Below are 24,309 nucleotides of genomic sequence, written 5' to 3'. Positions count from 1 at the left end.
CTCTCTCCATTCTTTTCCCTCTCACTCAATGCCTGCGTCCTGTTGTCATTCCGCCAGCTCCGTCTCTTCTGCGACCCCCGCCGCCTCCTCCTCCTCCTCCTCCTCCCCCTACGCGCGCACCACCGTCCTCAATGCCATGAGTATCGACTTTCCCCAGCAGCCCCCGCCCCCGCCACCACATCCAGCACCCGCCAGGACGCAGTCTGCAAAGATCGCCCGGCCCAGGGGTCTGTGGAAGGCCCGTGGGACACTTGCCTCCAAGTTGGGTCACGCCTCCGATTATAGCACTCCTCCGACTCCCCCCACCACATCCTTCCCCGGAAAGCGCTACTCCCACCCCGACCCCCACCCAGACGCCCACAGCGACCGCTGGCTCTCCCCCGACCCCTTTTCCGAGTGCGAGTACGACTCGGATTCCTCCGGTGCCTCCTTATCGCTCCATCAGCAGCATCTCGACCTTTATCACGACGGCCACACGTTCCTGCGCGACCCCCCCACCCTTTCCAAGCGCCGCCGCCGAGACACCGATTCGCCCCCGACTTCGCTCGACGAGAGGGACACGGAGGAGGTGATATATTGGGATTACTCGAGAAAGTGCACGCCGAATTTGGATATTGAGAAAGATTGGACGAGGAGCAAGCTTATGGATACATCTCCGATTACGATGTCGTCTATGGCCCCCGCTACACCTGGCGCGATGGAGGCTGCTGCTGCTGCCCAGCGCGCCACGACCGATCTGGAGGATTGGGAGGATCTCAAAGAGTTGTTTGCAAAAGCCGCAGAGATGTACGAATGTATGCCTTTTTTTCCTTTTTCTCTTTATCTGTTCAGGTTTGGCTCATTTTTCTACTAGCTCAATCTCCTTCAGAGACTCTCCCACTTCTTCGTGGCGTTATCCATGAATGCCATCGGTTTCTCCAGATGTACCACGATCCGTCTGTTATCTATACCTCTCCGCCCTCGAACAACGGCACTCCACCTGCTGTCGACAAGAAAATCATCAACGACTGGCTTCTAGCCGAGCGACTCCATGCCCAGCACCAGGCGAAATCGCAATCTGTGGCAACGGATGCTTCCACTGTAGCTCCCTCTACCACCACCACTACCACCACCGCGGAGAAAAAATGGTACGATACGATTACATATTTATAATTATCAATTTTTTTGACGATTTTTTTTTCTTTTTTACTTTACGAAAAAAAGCAAATGCAAAGATCTACCGACAGCATTCTATACCATCCTAGGCACCACACTCTTCTTTTTCGGAAACATCGTCGATGCCTCGCCTTCGCTGTGCATGCCCGGCGAGCCTGCAAATCCAGTCGTGTACTGGCTCTGCGCCCTGGACGCCTTTGAGATCGGCGAGAATCTTCCAGCACGCACCAGTGGCCGCGTCAACAACGTGAAAGGGGACTACTTTTCGAGCGGGGGCAGTACGGGGGTCGTCAGCAGGAGCGCGTACGCTGCCCGTGCGGCTGGTGTGACGCCACCGCCGGAGGATTGGCGTATGGCGGTCGTCTGGGGACGCACATTGGTGTGCATCGCGGAAGAGGTTGTGAGGAGACAACACGAACGCTCAAAGCAGGGTCTGCCTCCACTTTCACACACTTCCCCGCAGCTCGGCTTCGCGCTTGCGCCTGGCATGCAGCTGTCGAACTATGCGGACGTCGTCCCGTTGGCACCGACGATGCCTGCATCGCCTTCGGCGTTTCCGTTACCGCAGCAACGTCTGGCGGAGGCGCAGAAAGATGCGGCGGCGGCAGGTTCCAATTTGGACTCGCCTGTGTGGCCGCCGAATTCGCCGTTTGCGACGATCATCTCGAGGCGCCCCGCGCTGCCTCCACGGCTGACGCTCGATAGCGGAGTGAGCCCCCACGAGCTGTTGTTGCTTGCGCAGGACCAGTTTTCAAGAGGGATACTCCATATGCCACATCCTCAGCATTTGGTGCATACTAGACTACCGCGTGTGGACCATACGAACTCGACTGTGCCTGATTCTTTCCTTTTCACGCCTGCTCTTGGCCCGTCGACGACGTATGACAAGAAGAACGCGCGGAGCGCCTCGTCGATTTCGACTGTGTCGTCGCAGCAAACTGCCTCGACTTCGACTTCACCTCCGACGACGACGACATCATCGTCCTCCGTGTCCATCTCGCCGCCGGCGCATTCGCCCGCTGCATCGACCGAGACGTTTTCCCGCGCCAAAGAGCTGTACACGATCGCATATGAGGTGCTGTTGCTGGCGGAGAAGCTGGACTCGGCGTCGGAAAGGCAGACGTGGGCGCAGTGGGCGGATAGTGTGTTCAGCCAGATGAAGATGGAGGCGGACACGGATGCGTGGAGGGGCCATATTACTGCTGCGCGGGGGAGGTGTTGTGTGGTTATTGGGTCGGCGCTGGCGGAGGGTGTTGAGGAGCGGTTGGAAAAGGCTGGTGGGGGTGTGGATGATGATATGACGGGCGGTGGTGGTGGGAAGAGGAAGAGGGAGGATGAGAGTGGGGTGCCGAGGGAGACGGAGGAGCAGGTGTTGGCTAGTGAGGAGGCGAGGGAGGCGAGGGAGGTGTTGAGTGAGGCTATTGGCTATTTGGAGCGCGCGAAGGAGGTGTTTGAGGCGAGGATGCAGGAGGAGAAGGAGCAGGCTGCTCGTGGGGGTGCTGCTTCCGCGCAGCAGGCTCAAGACGAGGAAGAGGAAGAGGAAGATGAAGAGGGGATGATTGTTATTGAAGACGCGGATGAAGAGGATGAGAGTGAAGATAGCGATGAGATTGTGGCGGATGACTCGTCGGCGACGCCTACGCCTGCTACGACGCGCGGTGCGGCTGTGTCGTCGCCCATCTCTCATCTTCGTATGCCTGGATCCAGGTCTTTGGGGAAGGTTACGGCTGCTACGCAGACTGTCTCGGAGGAGGACGCTTCGAAAACTGCTTCTACTCTCCCTTCCTCTTCTTCGACGTCAAAGTCAGCCTCGGCGTCTTCATCATCAGCTCTATCCCCACCCGCCTCCTCAAACCCCAACCCGAGCAGTGGGAATACAGCTGAAGACGAAGTGGAAGAGCTCAAGACGCTGCTTGCGGAGGCGCTGTTGAGTTTGGCGAATTTGACGGTGGATGGGGCGGAGAGGGAGAGGTTGTATGCGCGTGCGCAGGTGGAGGGGGGTGATAAGTTTGAGCTTGATGAGTGGGATGAGGAGGATCGGATGGATGAGGATTGAGCTTTACCCCTGCTTCCACTTTCCTGCTTCCACATTCCGCCCCTTGACCTTGCCCTTGCCTATCTGCTCTGGATCTGAGCACCCTAGTCTCAGTCAACACCGACTTGCAAAAAAAGCTGGATATTTCCTTTGGATTTATATCTCATGTTATTTTTTCTTTTCTCTTTCTCTCTCTCTCTCTTTCGTTCTATCTCATCCATCCATTTTTACTTTTTTTTGCATTTTTTTTTCTCTTCATCCATCACTGATCGTCTCTCATCCACATACACATGTATATCGAGTTCTTGACCCTTGTAGCCTGCCCCCTCACATCCCATATCCATATCCATATCACGATGTTCATCACTTACGACCACGTTACACATTCCACGTTACACATTCCACATTCCACGTTACACATTCCACATTCATATCATCATCATCATCATCATTTTCATCCATTGTCATCATCGTCAATATCACCGTTATCATCATTATCACCATTATCATATCATTTACGCACACGTTTATCGTCCGTCCGTTCGTCTGTCCGTCTGTCAATCCATCCATCCATGAGATATCTAAAACATTAATCATCTCTTTTTTGTGGGTTTATGGTTATGACATGTTGCTTGCGTTCTCCTCTCTCGCTGTCTGTCTATTTCTACAATATTCAGTGTTGTCTTGAACCGACTCGATTCTTGATTCTTGATTTTTTGATTCTTGATTTTTTGATTTTTGATTCTATCACATCATATCATATCATATCCATTTGTACAGCTAGCTAGGAATTTACATGCATGACTGATTGATTGCTTTGGGACTTTTTTTTTTTGCTTCTTTTGTTCTTTCTTGAATTTTGGATTTTGGATTTTGGATTTCTTGGATTTCTTGAAACATTTCGAATCTTCGATGACTCGTTACGAGATTCGGATTCGATGGAGGATTTAGAATTTTTGTTTAGGGAAATGTCATTTGTGTATTTTAGAAAGAACGCAAATTGGATCTTGGAACGCATTCTCTTAGATGAATGGCTAATTGGCTTTTAAACTCTGAACAAATCTTGTTTATGAAGCAATTATTTAAGCGCTGAATGTTATAATTTTATATTGAGCGCTTAAGTTAATGAGTGCATGAGGTATGATGCTCCACAGCTCCATAGCACGAGTTGTCCATCGTATGTACTGATTTAGATTCTAGAATTTTGGTTATATATATTGTAGATGCACATCGAGTTTCCGAACGGTACACCGTGACGGTACGGTCATCTTTCCCATCTTTTTCCGAAAAGAAAAGCGCTCTAATATAAAACTTGAAACTTATAAGTCTGCTTTATCGATCGGTGAGTCGGTTCGGTTCTATTTTCTTGTTTTCCTCTTTCTGTTTTCTGTTCTTTTCTGATACTGATTAATGAATGAACGAATGAATGAATGTGTACATTTGGAGGAAATGGACGAGGACGATTCGAGGCCGTCAGCCTGGAACGAGCGTCGAGCAGCAGGCGCAGGTTCGGAATGATGATTGATGATGGATCGGGAGGATTTAAGGATTTAGCTAGAGCCTATAGCCTATAACCTATAGTATAGGCGTCTGAGGTCGTGATTTGTGAAATGCACATTGCACATTGCACATTGCACATTGCAATTGTAGAGATTGTGGTATTTGTATTTGTATTATCGCTTTTGTATATATCTATGTATGTATTTAATCGTAATCGATAAAGAAATGTGCACATGGTGAGGTCAGGTCAGGTCATTATTTACTTGCGGATCCGATCCCGAGAGTCGAGAGTCGAGATTCGAGAGTTGAGAGTTGAGAGTCGAGATTGAGAGTCGAGAAAAACGGGAACGGAGCTGTGTCTAAGAAAGGCAGTTAGAGGCCGTTAGTAAGCTGGACCAACCCCGCCACGTGGCCCGGAAGGCGAGTCACCAGTGCCACTGCCAGTGGCAGCCAATGGGAAACCTCGGAACCTCGGAACCTCTCCACAAAGAGGGCATCTTCTGCCGGCGGCTGGACCAGTAAAAACGCGCCGCGCCCGCGCCGGGCCCTCCGGTACCTGAACTTCGGCATCGGTCGGGTGGCGCGATTCCAGGCCTGTGGTTGGTCGACCTAGACCGCTTTTTGTTGGACAGTTTTACGCGTAACGGGTGACGGGTGACGGGTGACGGTAAGGACATTTTCCCTCCAATCGCTGTTCAGTGTTGTGGGCTTGGGCAAGGCCCCAGAGGTCCAACCCACCAGCCAATGAACGGGGTGATGCCTCGCTGGCCATCCGCTGAATCGGCAGCGCGGGAACGGGCTCTTGTGAAGCGCCATTCCAAGCAGTTCCAACGACATGGCGGGGTATACGTATGTACGTCCTCACCTCACCTCGCTGACTTTCTGGAATTAATAGTCATTTATCAATTTGATCAGTGGAGGTTCTGGCCAGAGCACAGAACACCCGAGCACCCGACCGAGCACCCCCTCGCGAGTCGAGTCGCGACTCGCGAGGCGTAATCAGTGAGGATCAAACTCCGAAAGAGCCCATTTAGTCTTTAGAGCGTTCAACGCGCAACACGCGTTCTTTTTTGTGGGCTTGATGAAATGCAATGTGGTGATATTTATCTTATAGCGGCAATAAAAACCGAGGGGGAGGGGGAGGGGGAAGGGTGATGCTGGTCACAGGTGCATTTTCTTGCGCTTTGGCGAATGGGCGTTGTAGGCCCCCTCGCTACGGCTACGCGCAGGGCTGAGGGCGGCCGCGCGCGTGCTTTTCAGGCTTGGGTGTTGCGCATTGCGCAAAGCGACGCACGCCTCATGGATATCGTCCATGGATGTATTAACTCGTCCGTTCTGGAACTCTGGGTAGTTTCCTGCTGCGTATGTGGCGTAGAGCGTGCACGCAGCACTGCAGCACAAACGCCCCCCCACCCCCGTGGCCGCGAGCCGCGCACTAATGTCGAAGACTCGTTATCAACGACGGGGGGGACAAATCAAGTTCTGAAATATGTGAAGTTTTGATATGATCAGATGGTATGACACAAATAGCCTCCTAGAGAACCCGCTGATGATAAACCTAAAACGAGCCGTGTGTACACTTGCGGCTTCGACGTCCATTAATCTGCCAGCGAAGACCCCATCCATGTCTGTCTATGCGAGTCGACACATCGAACTGGTTTGCATCAACCCAGCCAGCCTATAAGCGTCCGTTTATGCATAATTGGTATTGTACGACCCGATGCGGTACAGCCTCGCACCGAGACAAACGGGTGTGGTCCTGAATCCTGATTGAACAAAAAAGCAAACTGCAAACACGTCTAGCCATTGATTTGTAGCAGTGCCCATTTTCGAAGGGTAGGCACTGGCACCTCAACGTCAAGCCTGTCCACGATATGATAGTGATACTCCACCCTATAGAATACGATTCGTGGAATAGCTTGACAGGACAGGACATGCCGACATGTTCTGGGCTCATTGGACCGCCGCCGCTCTCATTCAGAATTCTTCCTGTCAAATGACCACCCGAGCTGTCGATTGGGTGCTCTGAGTCTTCGTGCTGGGATTGGACCTGGCCCTGGCGGATCACGGCTCGCACAAGTGGATATACTGTTAGACGATCTGATTGAGTCTCCTGTCTTTTACCTTTTACCAAGCAAAAAAAAAAAAAAAAAAAACATGACAGGTTTTCCGAGGGCGGAATTATCGAATAAGCGCCGTCCTAAAAATAACAATTTTCATTGTCAAGTAATTGAAATCATTTTAGCCGTCAATCTTCCAGCCAGTAGACCTCTAGAGCCAGTCCGCTCTTTTTCGCATCCTGCGTCGTCGTCGGTCAAGGAATATCACTGAATTATCACCTGAGTGTTCGGAACGAAAATGAGATTATGTTGGTAGATTTATCCATCATTGATCCATCTCGAAACACATCCTGGGATTATCCGATATGCATCCCTTGACGGTTGACCTAAGTACCTACCTTTCGCAACAAGCAAAAGTGGAAACCTGGCCCGATCACACTGAGTGTCCTATGTGGGTACGCTTCAACATGAAGCTCGTATACTGAGCATCCCCATTATAGACTAGCGCAAGTAGATAACATTGGTCGGAGGGATTCACAGCCCCTTATCAATCAATGAATAAGTGAATACATTGTGGCACTGTGGTCTAGACAAGAAGCCAGCATATGGAATACGTGACATACAACGAATCTTCCTGATTAATCAAGAAACGTCAAGGTACACACAAGAAGTACTCTTTCTCTATACGATTGGTGGACCGTGACATTATATCGAATCATGTAGTATAGGTTCTTAGAACTCTCTCTTGATATTCTCAAAGTCGTTGCTAATTCGAGTTCACTTATGATAATGATAACAACGAACGTTCAAAGATACAGTGTGAAACTGCTCCGACTATTTTCTCATATCGAGCCAGCAAGTGATCTACTGTGGGATATGATCTGCTGCCTTCTTGCACCCGCCGTTGTCTAGGTATCCAATTCTGAAAGAAAAAAAAAACGCCAGTGACAATACGTGTGAACCATCTGCACACTTGAAATGAGACTGGTTCGTGATGGTCGAGTCCAGACCAATCCTCTCAGATACACAGCTAGCCTTCGGTAGGCATCCATGATTCAATCATTCGTGAGATATCGAGAAAGAGATGATATAGTTACATACTAGACATCCTTCCATTCTCTGTTCACTGAAATGACTCGGTTAGATTGTGAGTATGTGGCATTCAAAAAATTATTCTAAGTGGAGGTATACAAGCCATGTATCAAGATACTACACACTCAAGAATCAAGATCGGTGTCGTTCAGAACATCCTGCACAAAAGAGTTGATACAGTGACGCATCCATCAAGCAAAAATGCCTTTGAAATATCTCTCAATACCAGACACTCCGCGTACACGCGCACCAATGACGCCGTCTGGGCGGACAATAACAACGGTGGGTCCCTCGATGTGGTATCCGGAAAAAGCGAATCCGTCTCTATCTGCGACGGTCTTGTCGAATAAAGCCGTTGTGTCGGTATCAGACAATGATGTTCCCTTCGATAAAATCAGGACACCAAGAACAGTGCCATTTCGGAATTTTTGGATTGTTTTGGACAAGGAAAGGTAATCGAAGGAAGGGTCGGAAAATATCAAAATTGTGTGTCGAGAGACGGCGAATAGGTCGTATATTTCGTACGTTTGGATGTTTCCTGCAGTATCGACCAAGCCGGGAGCGCCAGGTGCTCTGTCACCGGGTCGAGCAGCCGTCTCGCTTTCGGCGCTGTATCCCGTCGTTTTTGCTGTGGGTATTTCAACGTCGTCTTCATACACAATGGAGCTGCCGCGGTAATTAACACCCAGTTGCTTCAGAAGACTGTCGCGAGGCATGTCAGATATACCGTGACCCCGTGAAATAGTGTGATTGTGAAGCTCGGTCGTCTTTCCTAGCATTTCCGCGATGATGGGGATGCGCTCTTCTTCATATGTATCGAGAAGCGATGCGGGAGCGTATCCCTTGTACACCAGCGCTAATTTCCACCCTAGGTTAAACTAGTTGGCCATAAGTACATTATTACCTCCAATCGCTCATATCGATTAGAAATGACACATACGGAGTCTTGGATACTCGAGTTCAATCCCTTTCCAAAAAGTAAGCTTCAAAATAAATAATGGTTTATAGAGCAACGTACCTGACCGCCAGCAGGACTATGGCAATGAGCAGCATCTGTAAGCAAACAGGAAATCGATTACGATCAATGCCAATCCTAATTGAATCGGGTAGACACTACACACCTCCGCCAATAAACACTCGGTGAGACCTAAGTTGTTTGGCCATCCTGATATTTGGCCTATATGAATCATGAATGAAAATTTCTTCCAGTGTTTATACGGACCATTAACCGACCTATACTTCGCGACGCTGATCAATTCCTGGAATTCTATGTCTCTCCTCCCGGTTATGGTGTAAAATTCTTCAAACAGGTTCTCGCTGCTCGCCATAACTTTGGAGCAGTCGACATCACGACCTGCGATTATAAACTGAGCAACGTTGTCTTTTTGTCCAGAGGGACGCAAAGTTGCCCTGTAACATCTTCTTCAGTATTAAATCTACTTTAAAGCAAATAGTGCCCACATTCTGGAAGCAGGAGAACCCCAATTATCCCATGTCTGTGGAAACGATGCTTAAATAGATAGAAAAAAGAGAATTTTTCTTGCACTAACCTCTCGTATTGCGCCTTTGACTTTGAGGTCACCAACGATTATTTCTTCTGAGTAACGAGTCTCTCCGAGAAACTCAAGGCCGAGCGTCTTGCGAACAACGCTATGAGCCCCATCGGTACCGACCATCCACACTGCCTTCACTTCTTCAATTACGTCCTTTCCATCAACAACACGGACAATTTGCGCTAGGACGTGATCTTCAGTCTGCGTAAATGTGCGCAATTCCGAGCCGAATTCAACAGTCACTCCAATTTTGGCCAAGTGATCGCGTAGAATGCGCTCTTGATAATGCTGGCCTAGCATGACCGGGTTGATCTGTGAGATTGTAATTAGCTTATGGATATCTAATTCGCTGTGCGCGCGCCAGAAATTTACCAATGGAAGCTGCGGAGTAGCCTCTGTTTGGGGTACTAAAATCGTTGTCTTTATAACCTTAGTTCCATCGGCTGGGTCGTACACCGTCATCATAGGCAAATCAGTTCCGGCATTCAAAATGTCGGGCAAGGTGCCTAAGATTTTGTGCAGCTCGAGGGAGCGAGGCTGTAAAGGAATGTCAGCGTGAATTGAAAAATAATGTTATTCTTAATATTCTCCGACCTGTAATCCCGGTCCGCGCTCCGCACGTCGGGGGGATGGCTCCTTCTCCATAATGCGAACAGGGATTCCGTTTTTACCCAAGGTCAAGGCCAAGACAAGACCAGAAGGACCGGCGCCAATCTAAGATAAGATTAGCCTTGTTAACATTTGTGTCAATGTAGAGCAAAGCATACAATAAGAACGGGGTCTGAAGCCATCATCGGTACAGTGCTTGAGTACGACTACGATAGGATATCAAGAGAAGTGGTTGCTGTCGCCTTTCAAGCTATGGCCTCTTATACTAGGCCAGGGACTATGCAGGTATAAATCAGCGTACCCAATGCCGATGATCAACGCGTATAGCCAGTGACTGTTCTAACACGGCATATTTGAGCCGAAACAATCCGACTAAGTGTCCAACGGATGTGCTGCTTTCTCTTCCGGAATCCATTGTACTTGATGATCATGTCTTTGAAAATCTTCAGTTACCATGGATGCACAAATGCAGTAGCGCCGAATCTTTCAGTCATCACAGTCCTACCGGCATCTTGTACAACTCGATGAGTTCGTTCGTTGATTGCGTACGCAGCCTCTCGGCATGTCACTGGTCAGTAGTAGCGACTGGGTGCTCCCATAGAATCCCAGGCTATTATAAGAGAAGGTAAAGATAGCATGGGTAGCTTGAGGGATAGCGTAATAGCAATGATGTTGTGGTCATTGACGGTACCAGTCAAGTGAGCTTCGAGGTTTGTTGAGGACTGTTGAGGAACTACCGGAAATAGCCGGGTATGCAAATTGACGGGCATAATCGGCCAAAGAAGGCAATGGGCAGGCGTGTCCATTCGTTATCTCAAGAAAAAGCGGTAGTGTGTAAAGCCCACATAGTTTTACTTGAAGGCTTGAGATGTTGTGGTATATGCGGCAGGATGTATGCATGTGAAGTTTTCTATTGTACAATGAATGTTGAAACGAGGGTGGTTGTATAGTACTACTAGTAGAGTCTATACTCATACAGTGGTAATATTTTGCGGTCGTATTGTCCATGAATCTGACTTCGACACACCAAGAGCATTTCTGACCAATTGAGAATGTCTCCGAGAAATCTCTGTATCCGAAGGATTGACTTGCGCCCGAAGTTGCAGAATACTATCAATCAGAATAAATTAGGCGACAAGATGACCTGGATATAGGTGCGATTACTCACAGTCTACATGCCTTCAGAAAGAGAACATGTTAATGTTCAAGCATACGAAAACTTAAGCTGCTATACTTACAACAAGATTTGACAGGGCCAAAATGAGCGGTAAACCTACACCGTCGTGATAGCGAGGAGGTCTAGTTGTGAAGGCGTGTCAGCATAGACTTCTGCTTGACTGTGTTGGGACGGACCGAAAATATGTGATAGCAGTCGCGATATTCACGATCATTACGGATCCGAATGCAGTCAGTCCTGTGAAGTTGGGATCAGAATCAACCGCTTGAGCGCAACGGTTTGAGTGCGTGTCAGGAAATATCACTCACCTTGGCTTACGAAGTAACGAGCAAGGGAGACATCTCTTTCCCATCTGGATCTTATGCAATGCTTCAAGGCATATCAGAAAGTGGAGTTGCTTCTTGTTTGAACAAAGACTTACCACAAGTACAACAATCAGCGAGACTAAGTCCATCGAAATGGCAGCAATCTATAAGCCATGTAAGGTTATATTTCTCCCTGACAGAAAGCGATCGATGTCGTACCATCGAATACTTTATTAATAAATCGTCAGCTGGCGAAGCAAAAAATTCAAGTTTAAATGCACTGACACCCAATCGGAAAGCCATAACGTCTGAGCCATAATTCGGAAAACAGCCTGTACCGTGGAGGACCGTGTAGAATATCGGTGGCGGGATCACAACATTTGTGCAGAAAACCCAAATATCAATACCGACAAGACCGAAGTAGCACGTCCCCAACATGGCCAGTATCCATTTATTTCTACCCGAGAACGCATATGCGCGCATCATCATCACAGCTTTTTTTAAAGTTCATCAGAAGTCTTAACGATGATTGGGCAAGGGGTTTTCTATAAAATTAGGTACCTTGTGAGAAACATTGCTACAGCCATTGGGAACGATGAACATCAATAGTCATGTCATATATTTGAGGCTACGTACGCATGGAGTCAAACACCCGTGAACTGCTGCTGTGATACGAATGCACGTTTCCGAGTCATGGTCTCCGACATATGCCCACATCAGCAAAACCCATAAGAATAACGGATAGTATCGACACAGGAGATACAATGTTTTCATGCTGGTCCAAGATGCTTTGTGAATCTGAAACCAATCAATGATTTAGTACCTGAACGGGCATTGACATATATTCTGAACTTGCCAGTCTGAATTCGTCCTGTATTCTAATAGCGATATTAATTATTAGTAAAGTACGTTTTCTCGACCGAGATAGGACACACCCTGCTATCCACTCGCAGATCTGTAAAGTGAACATAGCCGCTATGGCATATCGTGCCTCATTAATGTCCCGTTTTGAGGAATAAAGATCCTGCAAGCCATATTTTGTGAGGTCATACGACATGGCTTCCCACCACAGAACCGTTGGCGCCGACGATATCAGGCTGGATGATGACTAGACCGATTTCTTATGGATGCAGGCCAGCAAATCAACAAGGCATTGGATTTGCAATAAAGGCCTAGCGCAGGCAAAAGCGGAGAGGACTTTCAGAGAGAAATATGCAGTGGTTAGAAAGAAAGCGGGGAAAGTGGGGACTATTTTTCTCTGGTCAATCATTTGAAGATATGTAAAGCCAAGAATCCTTCAACCGTCGCTATTTATAAGCTGTCAATGAACTGGCACTTAGTTGCTCCATCCGATTGCGCCACCACAAATATAAAGGAGCGCAGTTTCTGAACATGTCAAAACTTACCTGGGCATTACCTAAGTAAGTTGGAAAGAAACTTATTTAGAGCAGTGTTTTAACGTACACTCCTCGCACTCCACAGTCGGAGCCGCGAAACCAAGCAATGCATCCATACGGTTATCGAAAGTTTGATTTCATTCCTCCGAGAACAGGCCAGGGCTGAGTGCTGATGGTGAACCGTATTATTTAAACGACTCCCAGTTATGTTGCTCCTGATGAAACCCATTTTGACCAGAAGACTGACCAACCTGTAATCACTTCAACCCTCTCTCGACAACAAGATGCTGAGGCACTGGTCATTTGTTCTGTTTGCCGCGTATTTTTGTTGCACCTATTCGGTTGAAGTCAACTCTTCGACAATTTAATGCCGCCGACTGTCATTGACATGCACTTTTTACTGCCACCGATGTCCTATTTCTCCGAAGGTGATACAAACAGTAGTGAGATCCATGAATTAAGCAGCTCATCCGTAACATAGTCAGGGATAAAGAGCCTTCTTGGGACAGAAATTAAGCAATTGTTATGAGTTTAGTATGATGAAACACCGTTTGTCGAAGCCTCTGATGTCCGAACCAGCGATTGGACCTTGGTTTAGATGCAGTCCTTGGGAAACGGCATTCGACAAGAATGTAAAGTACGTATGTCACCAATCAAATTGCCCTCTAAGTGCCAAGGTCTTCGTCTGAAGGCGTTTTGAAAACAAGACAGCAATCCTCCATGCAGATCTCGTAATCAAAGAGAAAGCAACATAACATGATGTTTCTGTTACTCTCAGCTCTAACTGGAATCAACCAAGAGTGAATAGAGGTCCAAAAAAGATTCATTAGGAAAACTTACAGTGATTGAGGAAACTCAATGAGAAGTAGTTGAGGTTGGCTAACTGCAAAAGTGGCAGGCTAATCAAATTGAGCGAACTCGCAGGCTGTCGTTTAATGACTTCGGATAAGGGTAGATGCCATTCGGTCATTTCTTCCTCACCAGTTGTATGGGAATTGTAGAAGAAATGATGTCTATATGAGGAAAACGTAGAATGATGGCTGCGACTCGAACGCCGTTTCTTTCGTGCATCGTATGGTTGGCTGATTCACTTGTAGTCCTCGACAACGTCTTAGGAATGAGCGAATCCTATTCTTATTGGCGACAATAACATCATTGAGTCTTCAAGGCTTCAGCGCGCATTCGTCACGGACCTGCAATGATTCCGTATCAGATTAAATGAAGTTCGCGCCCACATTTACTTACAGTGACTGTCAAGGGAACAAGGAGCATAAAAGCAAGACATGATATATAGTCGTTTGAAGTGATTATAGTCTGAAGCATGGTCTGTATTCACATTCGAAGAAAGATCAAGCTGAAGGAAAAGAATACCTGGATTCACCATTGAAGTTTGACGGTAGGAGATTCTTCATTCCATACTTCAACACCCTTCAATGTCCTCGAAACACCTGGTAAATAGCTAAATGGTCGGGTTTCTGAGTACAGAAAAACGCGATTGGGGGAAAGAAAGAAGAGTATCAAGTTAGCATCAAGGCAACAGCAAGGCAACAGTGAGGGTGAACGGTCACGTGCAAATATTTTCATAAATGACTAAGATTGGGCTCATCAGAAACCAGCACCCTTACGTAATCAATGGGCTTGGCGCCAAGAGCGGCCAAAATCCAGCTCGAAAAAAAAATCAAAAGTTATGTTGACGGAAAATGGTTTCAGACAAAAAGTTTAAAAAAAAAAAATTCATAAATGTGCATATACAATCCTTACTACTAGCCTTTATGCCCACAATAATAGAATTACACCTCAGAGGTCAAATTGTAGTCTCTGGAAGTCCATAATGAGTCTGAGAGGTATTACTTAGGCGTGACTTATTGTCACGTGTGGTCACGTGTACCATTATATAAGCGGCCAAAAGAACATTGTCAAATTTTCGAAAATCTCCCAAACTCGAGAAAACACCATTTCTGACGTGTTAGACTAAAAAAAAAGGAAAAAAATTAAAATCTTTATAACTTCTTGAGATCAAAATTTTTTTGAAAAAAAAAACCACAGATGTGTTCAAAGAAGCATAACCTACATATCTGTGGTTCAAAAATGTAGAATAGTGTGAGTGCAGAAGGGTTGAAAAGGTTCGGAGGTAAGCCAACTTTTGCTTACCTAAGGGGGTGCTGGTTCCTGATGAGCCCAATCTTAATCCGACACGACAATGATGATGGAAAACCTGCCACTCGAACACAACCTCATACATTTTACTTGCTAGCAGACCTTAGAATAACAGTAATAAACCTATCCAGGCTCTAGCGAAAATTTCAATTACGACGCAGATTGCGTTGGAGTAAACCTACCGGAACCCATAATTAAGCCGCAAAGTTTGAACACCGAGGTAGAGCAAAGCGTTAGCGAAGAACGTAATTCCTGTCTTTAGCTACCCGGAAACACTTCTTCTGTCAAAAGGGATGCATAGGGAGGTGGAGGGGCAAGGGGGAGCTCTTCATCTGCATAATGATCCTCGCAGCGCCTTGACTCAGTGGTACTTCCTCGGTCGATTTGTACGACGGGATTGACGACAGCTTCAGATGCCGTACCTTTTCCTGGTTTACTGCGAAAACGAGGGATTAAGGACTTCCGTTTTTTTGTCTGCTTTACATTGCGAGCCAATGGTTTGATATCAGGAAAGTCCTTGTTCTTTTCACTTGTGACCCCAAATTCGTCTCTTTGCGGATTTTGATCGAATTGGTGTGCACTGTTATCGTGTGGATGTCTAGTGCAACGCTGCTTTATTTCATGTCGATGCTGAATGGCTTCGTAAATCCCCACTCCAATGAGAATGCTAAGGCCGACGCCCATTGCTCGAAATCAAATGGTGTGTGATGTAACTAATTAACTTGTCAGAGCGAACTTGTGAGGTAAACCAGCATAATATTCACCTCCAATTTGCAGTGGACAGAATTTTACAGTTTTCAGTCAGACGGTAAGGAAAAAATTCAAGCTGATGTGCATTGGTTGAGAAAATAAATATTAGACGAAGTTGACCTTTAAATGTTTGGTCGACGAAGCGGATGTTTCACAAGATTACGACGTCATCACAATGCACACCAGGTAGCCGAATGCACAGAACAAACCTATTCTGTGGTATCTGATAATAAGAATAAGAGACAGGTGTAACAAGTGTGATGTGTGTGGGTAAAGCTAAAATGTAAAGGTATAACATGGCAGTATTAAGACAAGTTGTAGTAACGACCGGACAAGAATGCGTTCTAATAGTAATATGTGCGGGGGTATGCTTAAACGAATGGTGGCATAAAAGGTATAATGTTAAAATTAATAAAAACCTGCAGAAAAAACGCGCCGATATTCCTGTTCCAGAATGTGTCCACGATAATTCGAAGGACTGGAATCGCCAAGCTGACGATTCAGTGGGGTCCTCACACCGAAAGAAGGAAAATGGGTCGACATGATAGGGTAGGGATTTACAGGCTCTCGAGGATTTCCATGGGCGTGGCTGCAGGTGGCGACAAAGTTGCTTCTGGATTGGCCGCCAACTTCCGCTTCCTCTCTCCAACCTTCCATATCACATCCTTCAGTTCCTGGACGACCTCACTCCCATGACCACACAACTCCTTGGTCATCTTCTCTCCTCCTTCCTCTCCATTTATGTGTTGGCCCCCGCCAATAGCGAGTCCCATCCCACTTTCTCTCCGCGCCTTTGCAAGCTTGATCCGTTCCTCCCTCGACATTTTGGTCCTTTCCCTAGTGAACCCAACTTTGCCACCCGTATCAGCCTCAAAAACCTCTTCGATGCCTGGCATAGGTAGATGCTTAGTTGATGTTGCTAGCAGTAGATGCGATGTAGCATCATCCGCTTCTGTAGGATCCTCGCCAGCTGCTACAACCGTTGGGTGTTGAAACCGTGCTGCATTTGTCTGCAAGTCATCCTCATCCCCTGAAGATGGAGAGTTTGCATCAGGTTTATCCGAGTCGTCGCTCCCATCATGTCCTAGTCCAGGAAGATCATCAAACTCTTCCTCATCTTCGTCGTCGCTTTGGGTGACAGGATTAACAAGTTCCAGAAGACGTTCCCGCCCCCGTTCGCACTCCCGTAAAGCCATCCCAAGCTCGCGCCGTAGTCGCTCGTATGCCTGTAGAGCAGGTGGATCTTTTGACTCTGCGTCTTGGTCCTCGTCTGTCGGTAACGATGCCATCGCCGATGGTGACCGCGAGTGTCGTGGACTTTTTGATGGTCCTGGCACAGGCCCCGCTTTCAGTGCATCTACGCATTGCTCCAAATTTTCACGTGCATCGTCGAGCGCGGCACTGATCGCCGCGACATGGGTCGCAAAACGCGATATGTGGCTAGGCATCGGCGCGAATGATATTCTGCTCTGATGCTTTCGTCGTTTTATTTCGCCGTTCAAGTCAACCGCCTGCGAAAATTTGATGTCCGAGGGTTCCGAGAGGTTGAACGTCGTCGTGCTCGTGTCTGGCGTTGGATTCTGCTCCGCAAGGTTTCTTTGTTCGACTTCTTCAAGAGCGGCAGAGAGTCTGGAATATCCATCCGTAAGAGAGCTGGTTAGAAGGCCGATGACGCTTCTGACATCTTCCCAATATCCTTCGTCTTCATCATCTTCAAACCGCAGGGCGAGCAAATGCGAACAAGTATATCGCTTCGCGGAAAGAGCCCCTTGAAGGGTGTACGTCAAAGCAGAGTAGGAAAGGGGATGACGTGCACTCTGAGGATTAGTGAACTTTGATGATGAAGATATGGTTGATGGGAACATGTTGCTTCGGGTACTGCGGGGACTTTTGACATCTGGCAGAAAATAGGCCGCAGGAGGTTCTCCAAATGCTTCAATTCCTCCACTTCTTCGTCTCCGCTGAAGATCTAATGCAGCAGAACCAAAGTTGGAGGAAGGAGAAGGCGAGAAATAGGATGTACTTGACGAAGGGAGACCTTCCAGGGGAGAATGCTCCGGAACTTGGGTCAGATTATTGGGAGGTGTTGGGGGAAGAGGAGTGGAAGGAGCACTACTTGAGCCAGCCTGGAATACATCGGAGAGGTTTAACTTGTGCCTATCCCGCCTTCGGGTAACAAGGCTTGTAGGGCTGGCGGTGTAACCTAGACTGGCGTATGAACCATTCCATGTTGATCTTTTATTGTACGGGGTGGTTGGCTCTCGCGATGAGATAGACTGCCGATTGGGGGATGGGAAAACAAAGGAGCGCGCGTTGTCGAGATTAAAAGCCGACTTAGTGGGAGAAGGTGGGGCATACATTTCGGAAATTTGTGAAAGGTTCGTGGGAGATGTCAAAGCAGAAAAAAGTTGGCGAATATTGTCGCATTGGGAGTGAGTTGTTTGCAGGCAGGAGTGAAGGGCGACGCGAAGTGGAGAAGGTGAAGATGGACCGCTTATTCCTTGAATATATCTGGTGAAAATATAAGATGGTGTCCACAATAGAAAGTTGACGATGCGGCTTACGTTCGCTCCTCCTTCTCTAGAAATGCGACTGCATCTTGAACTACTGATTCCCACACATCATTGGCTGCTACAAGTTCGTCCAGGGAATTGAAAGACTGGATTTTGGAGTGAGAAAATGAAACAGATTCCAATGAATACAACTCACAAGTGTCATGTCGTGTTTGGGTGTTTCGGCGGTGTGGGTCAAGTGGTACAATAAAAACAATGCTACCATGGCAAATATCAAGGCGAGAAAGGAGTATCCAATACTCATTGCAATTGAAAACAAGCCTACTGCAACAGTGATAGGGCCATATGATAAATCTTGACTATTAATAGGAGGGGGAGAGAGAGAAGGAGATATTGGGCGGTCAAAGTCCTCACTCGGAGTCGCACTATGGTGCAACTTCCCTGGGATAGAGAAGTTTCGTGAAGACCGCCGGCCATGAGATGCAGGAAGGGATGGCGCGAGTAGAGTAGACGATATGACGTTGTATTTGAATTTCTCAACGAATGAATTTGACGATTTGGGCAACTGGGCTGAGTTCAAGGTGGCTTGAAGCAGCTGAAAAAAGCGACAATAATTAGCACCCTTGGAAAGAGCGGGGTATTAACATCACTCTCGGTCTTTCTAGTGATTTTACTAGTCGACGTCGAAGACATTCCTGCAACCCGTACCTCAAGAAACTCAGTTATATACTGAGGCAGCCAATCTGGTATAGTATCGGACGATGTATCGTCCGATGTATCGTCGTCGAAATCTGAATAGTTGGGATCCAATTCACGCTCTAACTCGGATGAAGATCCAGGAATTGTAAAAGGTGATTCTCCCGCATCTATTGCATCGATAAGTAAGTGCGACGACGCGTTTTGAATTTATGGTATACGTGCCTCGTAGATATTCCTCCAGTGGACCTTCATCAAATAAAGCTTGAGCCATAGAATGTGGGGTTGTCCGTCCTATACGGTTGTGATAGTCTGGCCGCTAATGGGCGATATGTCGTAAATAATCGTTAAAGTTAAGACTTTTGAAGTCTAACGGGCTAGGAAGAAGGAAATAGTGAGGGGCGGGGGAGGAGGCGAGTGGCAAAGCTCAAGAGAATGGTTGTCACTCGTGTACCCTGCAGAATATGGCCGGGCTCTATTCAGCACATGCCCCATTGTATCACGTCAGCATCATTGTTTGGCCTTCCACTGTCCTGTGTTTGTACACTGCCATCAAAATATTTTCCTCTCCAGGTTACCGTCACTCGCTTTGGCTTCCGACTCATTTATCGCTGCTCTAAGGCTCCTCAGATCGAGCTTGGCTCCGCTGGTTGCTCTGGAGGGGCTGGAATTTACAATGATATCAGCACTCGCAGCTAGCTTGCAGTATGACGCTTGACCTCACTTAATTTAGATGGTCTGAGAGCTGGCAACCAGCTCGGATATGAACGAAGGCGGCCACTTTCGCATTGACAGTTAGACGTATCCCCCAGGTCGCACGCTTGCTGTTGTCAGATATTTCTGGCTGGCTTGTAAAAAGGAAACTCTGACTGAACCTTTTGCCCACTTCGCCGTGTGCCTCTTATTCATATATCATTATATGCTCCATTATTTGCCTCACTGGTTGACGGTCGACATTCAAACATGGGAAACAGTTGATTGGCCGGACACCTCGACTGGCATTCTTTGCGAAGGAGATACTTGCATTATCCGATGCAAAACTGGGACTAGTTCGAGGCGATAAGATAGGACCCGAGCAGTACTGCTGGCTGATTTTTGCACGTCGATATCGCTTCGGTGAGTAATCTTACCGCTCTTTAATCCACATACCGAAACTTACCTCACTCGTGTGTAAGTATGTTCCGTATCTCAGTGACTAGAAAATGACAGGTAATCAAGTGACTAACTCGCTGAGTTGCATAAGGAGAAGAAAAAATGTTTTGTATGTTCTTTTATATTTCCCAAACAACAGATAAAATTTCTACGACAGATAAGATAGATGCATCATCCGTTCAATGGCTGAGGGCAATGCTGATTTAGGCTGGCCTAATTATCCTATTCACTACCTGACTGCGTATGATTCTGTCAAGCAACAATTACTGATTACCGGACCGTCACATGGCAAGTACTACTGTGCGATAGTGGTGCACACGTTTTTGAGTATGGCCGGATGGGTTTCCCGTTATGACATTGGTGTAATGGCCGATGCGGGAAATCAATCTACTTCGTCTGCAGCGCTACATTTCGCATACACCGTTGTACGTTGGGTTCCGGAACGTTCGGAACTCAAACCCTGTTTATGAGATTGAATCGTTCTCTTTTAATAGCCCGTTCCCTGGCTCTGTGGACATTCAATTTCTGCATTGTATTCAAGGATGAGCTCTCCGACTTCATTTTTTTTGGTACGGGGTACATGTTCATTGGAGTTCTCAATATCAAAAATATAGGGGTATACACGATAGTTTTGTGAGCATGATCTATATTACTCTTAATGCATATCTAGCAGGCTCTCTAGCGAAATTGTACGCCGGTGAAGTCAAATTATACCAGTATCACCACCGGGTACGTGTTGTACATGTACTTTGCAACGCTAGCCCATATTAGTAAAATTCTAAAACCAACTAGCCCCGTCATCAGAGGGAGGTGATTTCAAGTTGTATACATGAGCAAGGTCGCTTTATGCCTTGACGGAAAATGAGACTTTATCTAACAGTGGGACTCCATCAAAGATGATATTGACAGGAAACAGCAACCCAGACCAATGGCTTCCTGGATGTTCCTGCAGGACCAAATGTAAGGCCGACGTTTCGTTACCAACCAATCCCTGGATCCTCAATTTTGCGTCCCTTTCCTTGATTACTAAACAGCTTAACATGAATTAGTGATCTACAAAATGGGTTCCTCTTTCTATCCATTTGAAGATGTGGGCGAGATCGTGGCCATTCCGAAGGGTCATCTGGTCAAAACTCCCTATCTTTTGGATCATGGACAGATCTGTACCTCCCTCTTTGTAGTGCAATTATCGCACCCTCTACGCACCCTGCTTACAGCCTTCGCCCAATTTTGGATTTCGATCCGCGGCAAGTGTTTGCAGGGACAAATTACATAATGGCAGTACATAGCGTTATCTGTCTGAGGTTCTATATCGTTACACAGGTTATCAACGATATGACAACTGGGAAAAATTATAGTCGATATGTAATTTATGAAGGCTGAGTTCTTCAACCTCTGCAGCAACTATTTAAGTTTTCCTGATGCATTCTTTGTCAATACATGAGCCTCCAAAAGGATGAAGCTATAAATAGATAGATAGCAATACGCGCAGCAAAATTGCAAGCGCCCTGAGACCCGTTGGGATTAGAGGCAAATACAGACATTTAATGTGTATATAAGGAGTATTATCAAGTAAGCGAAAGCAAAGGCGGCCAGGATCATGCCTATTAGATAGACAGACAACACAATATCTTAGCGTGATAGATCTTACCTCCGAACGTCTAACGGGGGTCGGAGGGGAATGTGCTTCTCCCGACCAGCTTGTTATGATATATTTGCTGTGGTGTACTTAGCTTGCCGGTGGGCATGGATATGTACTCAGGGTCGGTCATGAGAAAAGTGAGCATTTGCGGGTTATTCAGACGATGAAGGAAAGGCTTAGAAACAAATTATCTTTTTGCGTATCCACAAGGTACATGGCAGTTCACAGTTACGAAATCGTTCCTAAGAGAGTATGAGCTTGTGATTCAACTGGTGCGCCAGATAGATTTCCACATTCTAGTCTTCGGGCGATGTGCTTAGCATCTGTCAAACCACAATGTCCTATGGGACATTTCTTCATGGAGTTTCCTGCTACAACTGTATCGGAAAAGAACAATTACTCCACTGGTTAGCGGCTCGGTGTTATGTCCTTCACTATATGGATCTGTAGCACCGAAATCCTCAAATACTTCGCGTCTAGGTATTTCATCTCTCTTACTTGCCTACTCTCATTCCCCCTTTCCACCTTCAGTCCAGATTCTATGTTCACTTTACATATCAATATACTCTCTGATGTTGCATTTGTTGCGCTAGTTGCGCTCACTGCTTATTATGCAATTAAGCGCCTCCATTACCACCCTTTATCGAAGTATCCTGGTCCCGTCCTGGCCGCCCTAACTTCGTGGTACCGAGCCTACTATGACATTGTGAAGGACGGTGGATGGTCTGAGCACCTAGAATACCTTCACAGCAAGTATGGTAAGTATTCGCATTCCTTATACTTGAACCTCTACCGAGATCGTACATCAGGAAAGATAATCAGAATCGGACCAAACGAGGTTCGTTCTATATCTGACATCGTCTGATCACCGGCGCTTATTTTTATCCTAAGCTTCATTTCAGCCATCCTCGAGCATATAATGAGATATATGGTATAGGCACCCGCCATATTAAGCAACCCGAAATGTATAGCTGCTTCTCCACCGACAAATCGGTTTTCGCTATGGTTGACCATCACGAGGTCATGCAGCGAAGGAACCTAATCGGCCCCTTCTTCTCGAGGCGAGCGATTCTAAATTTAGAGAAAACAGTGCAAGAAAAAGTACGTCCTTGCTTCATTGACGCTATCTTTTAATAGATTATATTGATGATGTATAGATCGATTTGCTGGTGTCGCGCCTTCTCGAATACACCCCACGCAAACAATCCGCCAACCTTGATCTAGCTTTTCGAGCCACAAGCTTGGAAGTCATCACATCATATTGCTTCGCCCGATCTTCCAATGCTTTGGATTCCAGAAACTTCCAAAACGAAATATTATCTGCTATCGACCAGACTCTTCCAATGATATGGGTCTTCAAACATTTCCCCTTAGTGAAACGCATCTTATTAGGTGTTCCGGAGTGCTTTGCTTCTGTCCTCAAGCCAAGTACAACAGGAATACTTGAGCAGAGGCGGCAAATGGGATCACAAATTGACCAGATTTTGAAGGACCCAACGTCTCTTCACAGTGCTGATCATGAAACTATTTATCACCATTTCATTACTCCGCAACCCGACAACGAGCGTATGCCACCGGTTCATCGAGACTGGCTTTTGGACGAGGGGCTCTACCTACGATTTGCGGGGAGTGACACCGTCGGTAACACATGTACGGTTGCCGCATATTACATACTCAGCAGTCCTCACGTCCATCGGAAACTCTTCCAGAGTCTCCTGGAAGCATGGCCTGACAAGGAGATGCCGGCCAGCTATGAGACCCTGGAGCGATTACCATATCTTGTATGTCATTTTTTTTTGTGCCTGCTCCAAGTAAGCACCGATGTACCGTGCTAATCTCTCTTCTGACAGACCGCTGTCATAAAAGAATCATTGAGAATGGCCCATGGCGTTGTTTCTCCCCTTCCTCGTATTGTCGGACCGGCGGATGCTGTTATATCTGGCGAAGTTATTCCCGCGGGGGTGAGTGCCTTATTATGTGCTAAACGTTTTGCTGATTGCGACGCTCTGGACTCTGCGATAGACGGTTGTATCGATGGCAGCGCCAATTTTGCACAGGAATGCGGAAATCTTTCCAAATCCTCTCACGTTTATCCCAGAAAGGTGGCTTAAAGATGAATCCGCCGAGCTTGAGAAATATCTTGTCGCCTTTTCCAAGGGTCCTAGAAGCTGCCTGGGGATAAAGTACGTCATTTAATAATCTGTTATGCTCATTTATCTAATACACTTGGACACCAGCCTTGCGTGGTGTGAGCTTTATCTCATCATTGGCACCGTTTTCAGAAAACTAGACCTTACTCCGGATAGTCCCTCGTGAGTACATTGACACAATAAGATACTACCCGTCGTATTGTTCTGATAGTAATGGTCTAGAATCGACAACATCAGCTTTCGCGAGTATTTTGTTCCCATTCATCGTGGAAGACACTTCCATGCATTTGTAGCTCCAACTAAACGGTGAAGACGCCGTTTATGAGATCTATACCTCTCATACAAGCATTGGAGGACTTTACTATA

The 24,309-nt window shown here is 46.9% G+C and overlaps 4 protein-coding genes across 4 annotated transcripts; 2 read left to right on the top strand and 2 right to left on the bottom strand.

Annotated features, from left to right (window-relative positions):
• Positions 1-28: 28 nt before the first annotated feature.
• On the top strand, positions 29-3,211 carry JR316_0007842 (uncharacterized protein; the record flags this gene model as incomplete). The annotated part of the gene is made up of 3 exons (XM_047893564.1): positions 29-794; positions 854-1,127; positions 1,204-3,211. The coding sequence occupies 3 exons, from the start codon at positions 29-31 to the stop codon at positions 3,209-3,211; spliced, it is 3,048 nt and encodes a 1,015-aa protein (XP_047746879.1).
• A 4,822-nt stretch (positions 3,212-8,033) lies between these two features.
• JR316_0007841 (Flavin-dependent monooxygenase) lies at positions 8,034-10,186 on the bottom strand (the record flags this gene model as incomplete). Its single annotated transcript, XM_047893563.1, has 9 exons — positions 8,034-8,720; positions 8,861-8,895; positions 8,964-9,019; positions 9,076-9,252; positions 9,304-9,338; positions 9,393-9,707; positions 9,768-9,932; positions 9,990-10,109; positions 10,163-10,186. 9 exons carry the CDS (start codon positions 10,184-10,186, stop codon positions 8,034-8,036), a joined length of 1,614 nt encoding a protein of 537 aa, XP_047746878.1.
• Positions 10,187-16,347: 6,161 nt separating this feature from the next.
• On the bottom strand, positions 16,348-19,273 carry JR316_0007840 (uncharacterized protein; the record flags this gene model as incomplete). Its single annotated transcript, XM_047893562.1, has 5 exons — positions 16,348-18,301; positions 18,355-18,449; positions 18,500-18,898; positions 19,012-19,169; positions 19,249-19,273. The coding sequence occupies 5 exons, from the start codon at positions 19,271-19,273 to the stop codon at positions 16,348-16,350; spliced, it is 2,631 nt and encodes an 876-aa protein (XP_047746877.1).
• Positions 19,274-22,129: 2,856 nt separating this feature from the next.
• JR316_0007839 (Cytochrome P450 monooxygenase) lies at positions 22,130-24,253 on the top strand (the record flags this gene model as incomplete). Its single annotated transcript, XM_047893561.1, has 10 exons — positions 22,130-22,200; positions 22,244-22,273; positions 22,325-22,551; positions 22,603-22,631; positions 22,685-22,894; positions 22,951-23,574; positions 23,644-23,754; positions 23,816-23,976; positions 24,031-24,105; positions 24,166-24,253. The coding sequence occupies 10 exons, from the start codon at positions 22,130-22,132 to the stop codon at positions 24,251-24,253; spliced, it is 1,626 nt and encodes a 541-aa protein (XP_047746876.1).
• Between the last annotated feature and the right edge of the window lie 56 nt (positions 24,254-24,309).

Source organism: Psilocybe cubensis, chromosome 7 (genome assembly GCF_017499595.1).
Source record: "Psilocybe cubensis strain MGC-MH-2018 chromosome 7, whole genome shotgun sequence".
Lineage (NCBI taxonomy): Eukaryota > Fungi > Basidiomycota > Agaricomycetes > Agaricales > Agrocybaceae > Psilocybe > Psilocybe cubensis.
This window is presented reverse-complemented; position numbering and strand designations above follow the sequence as displayed.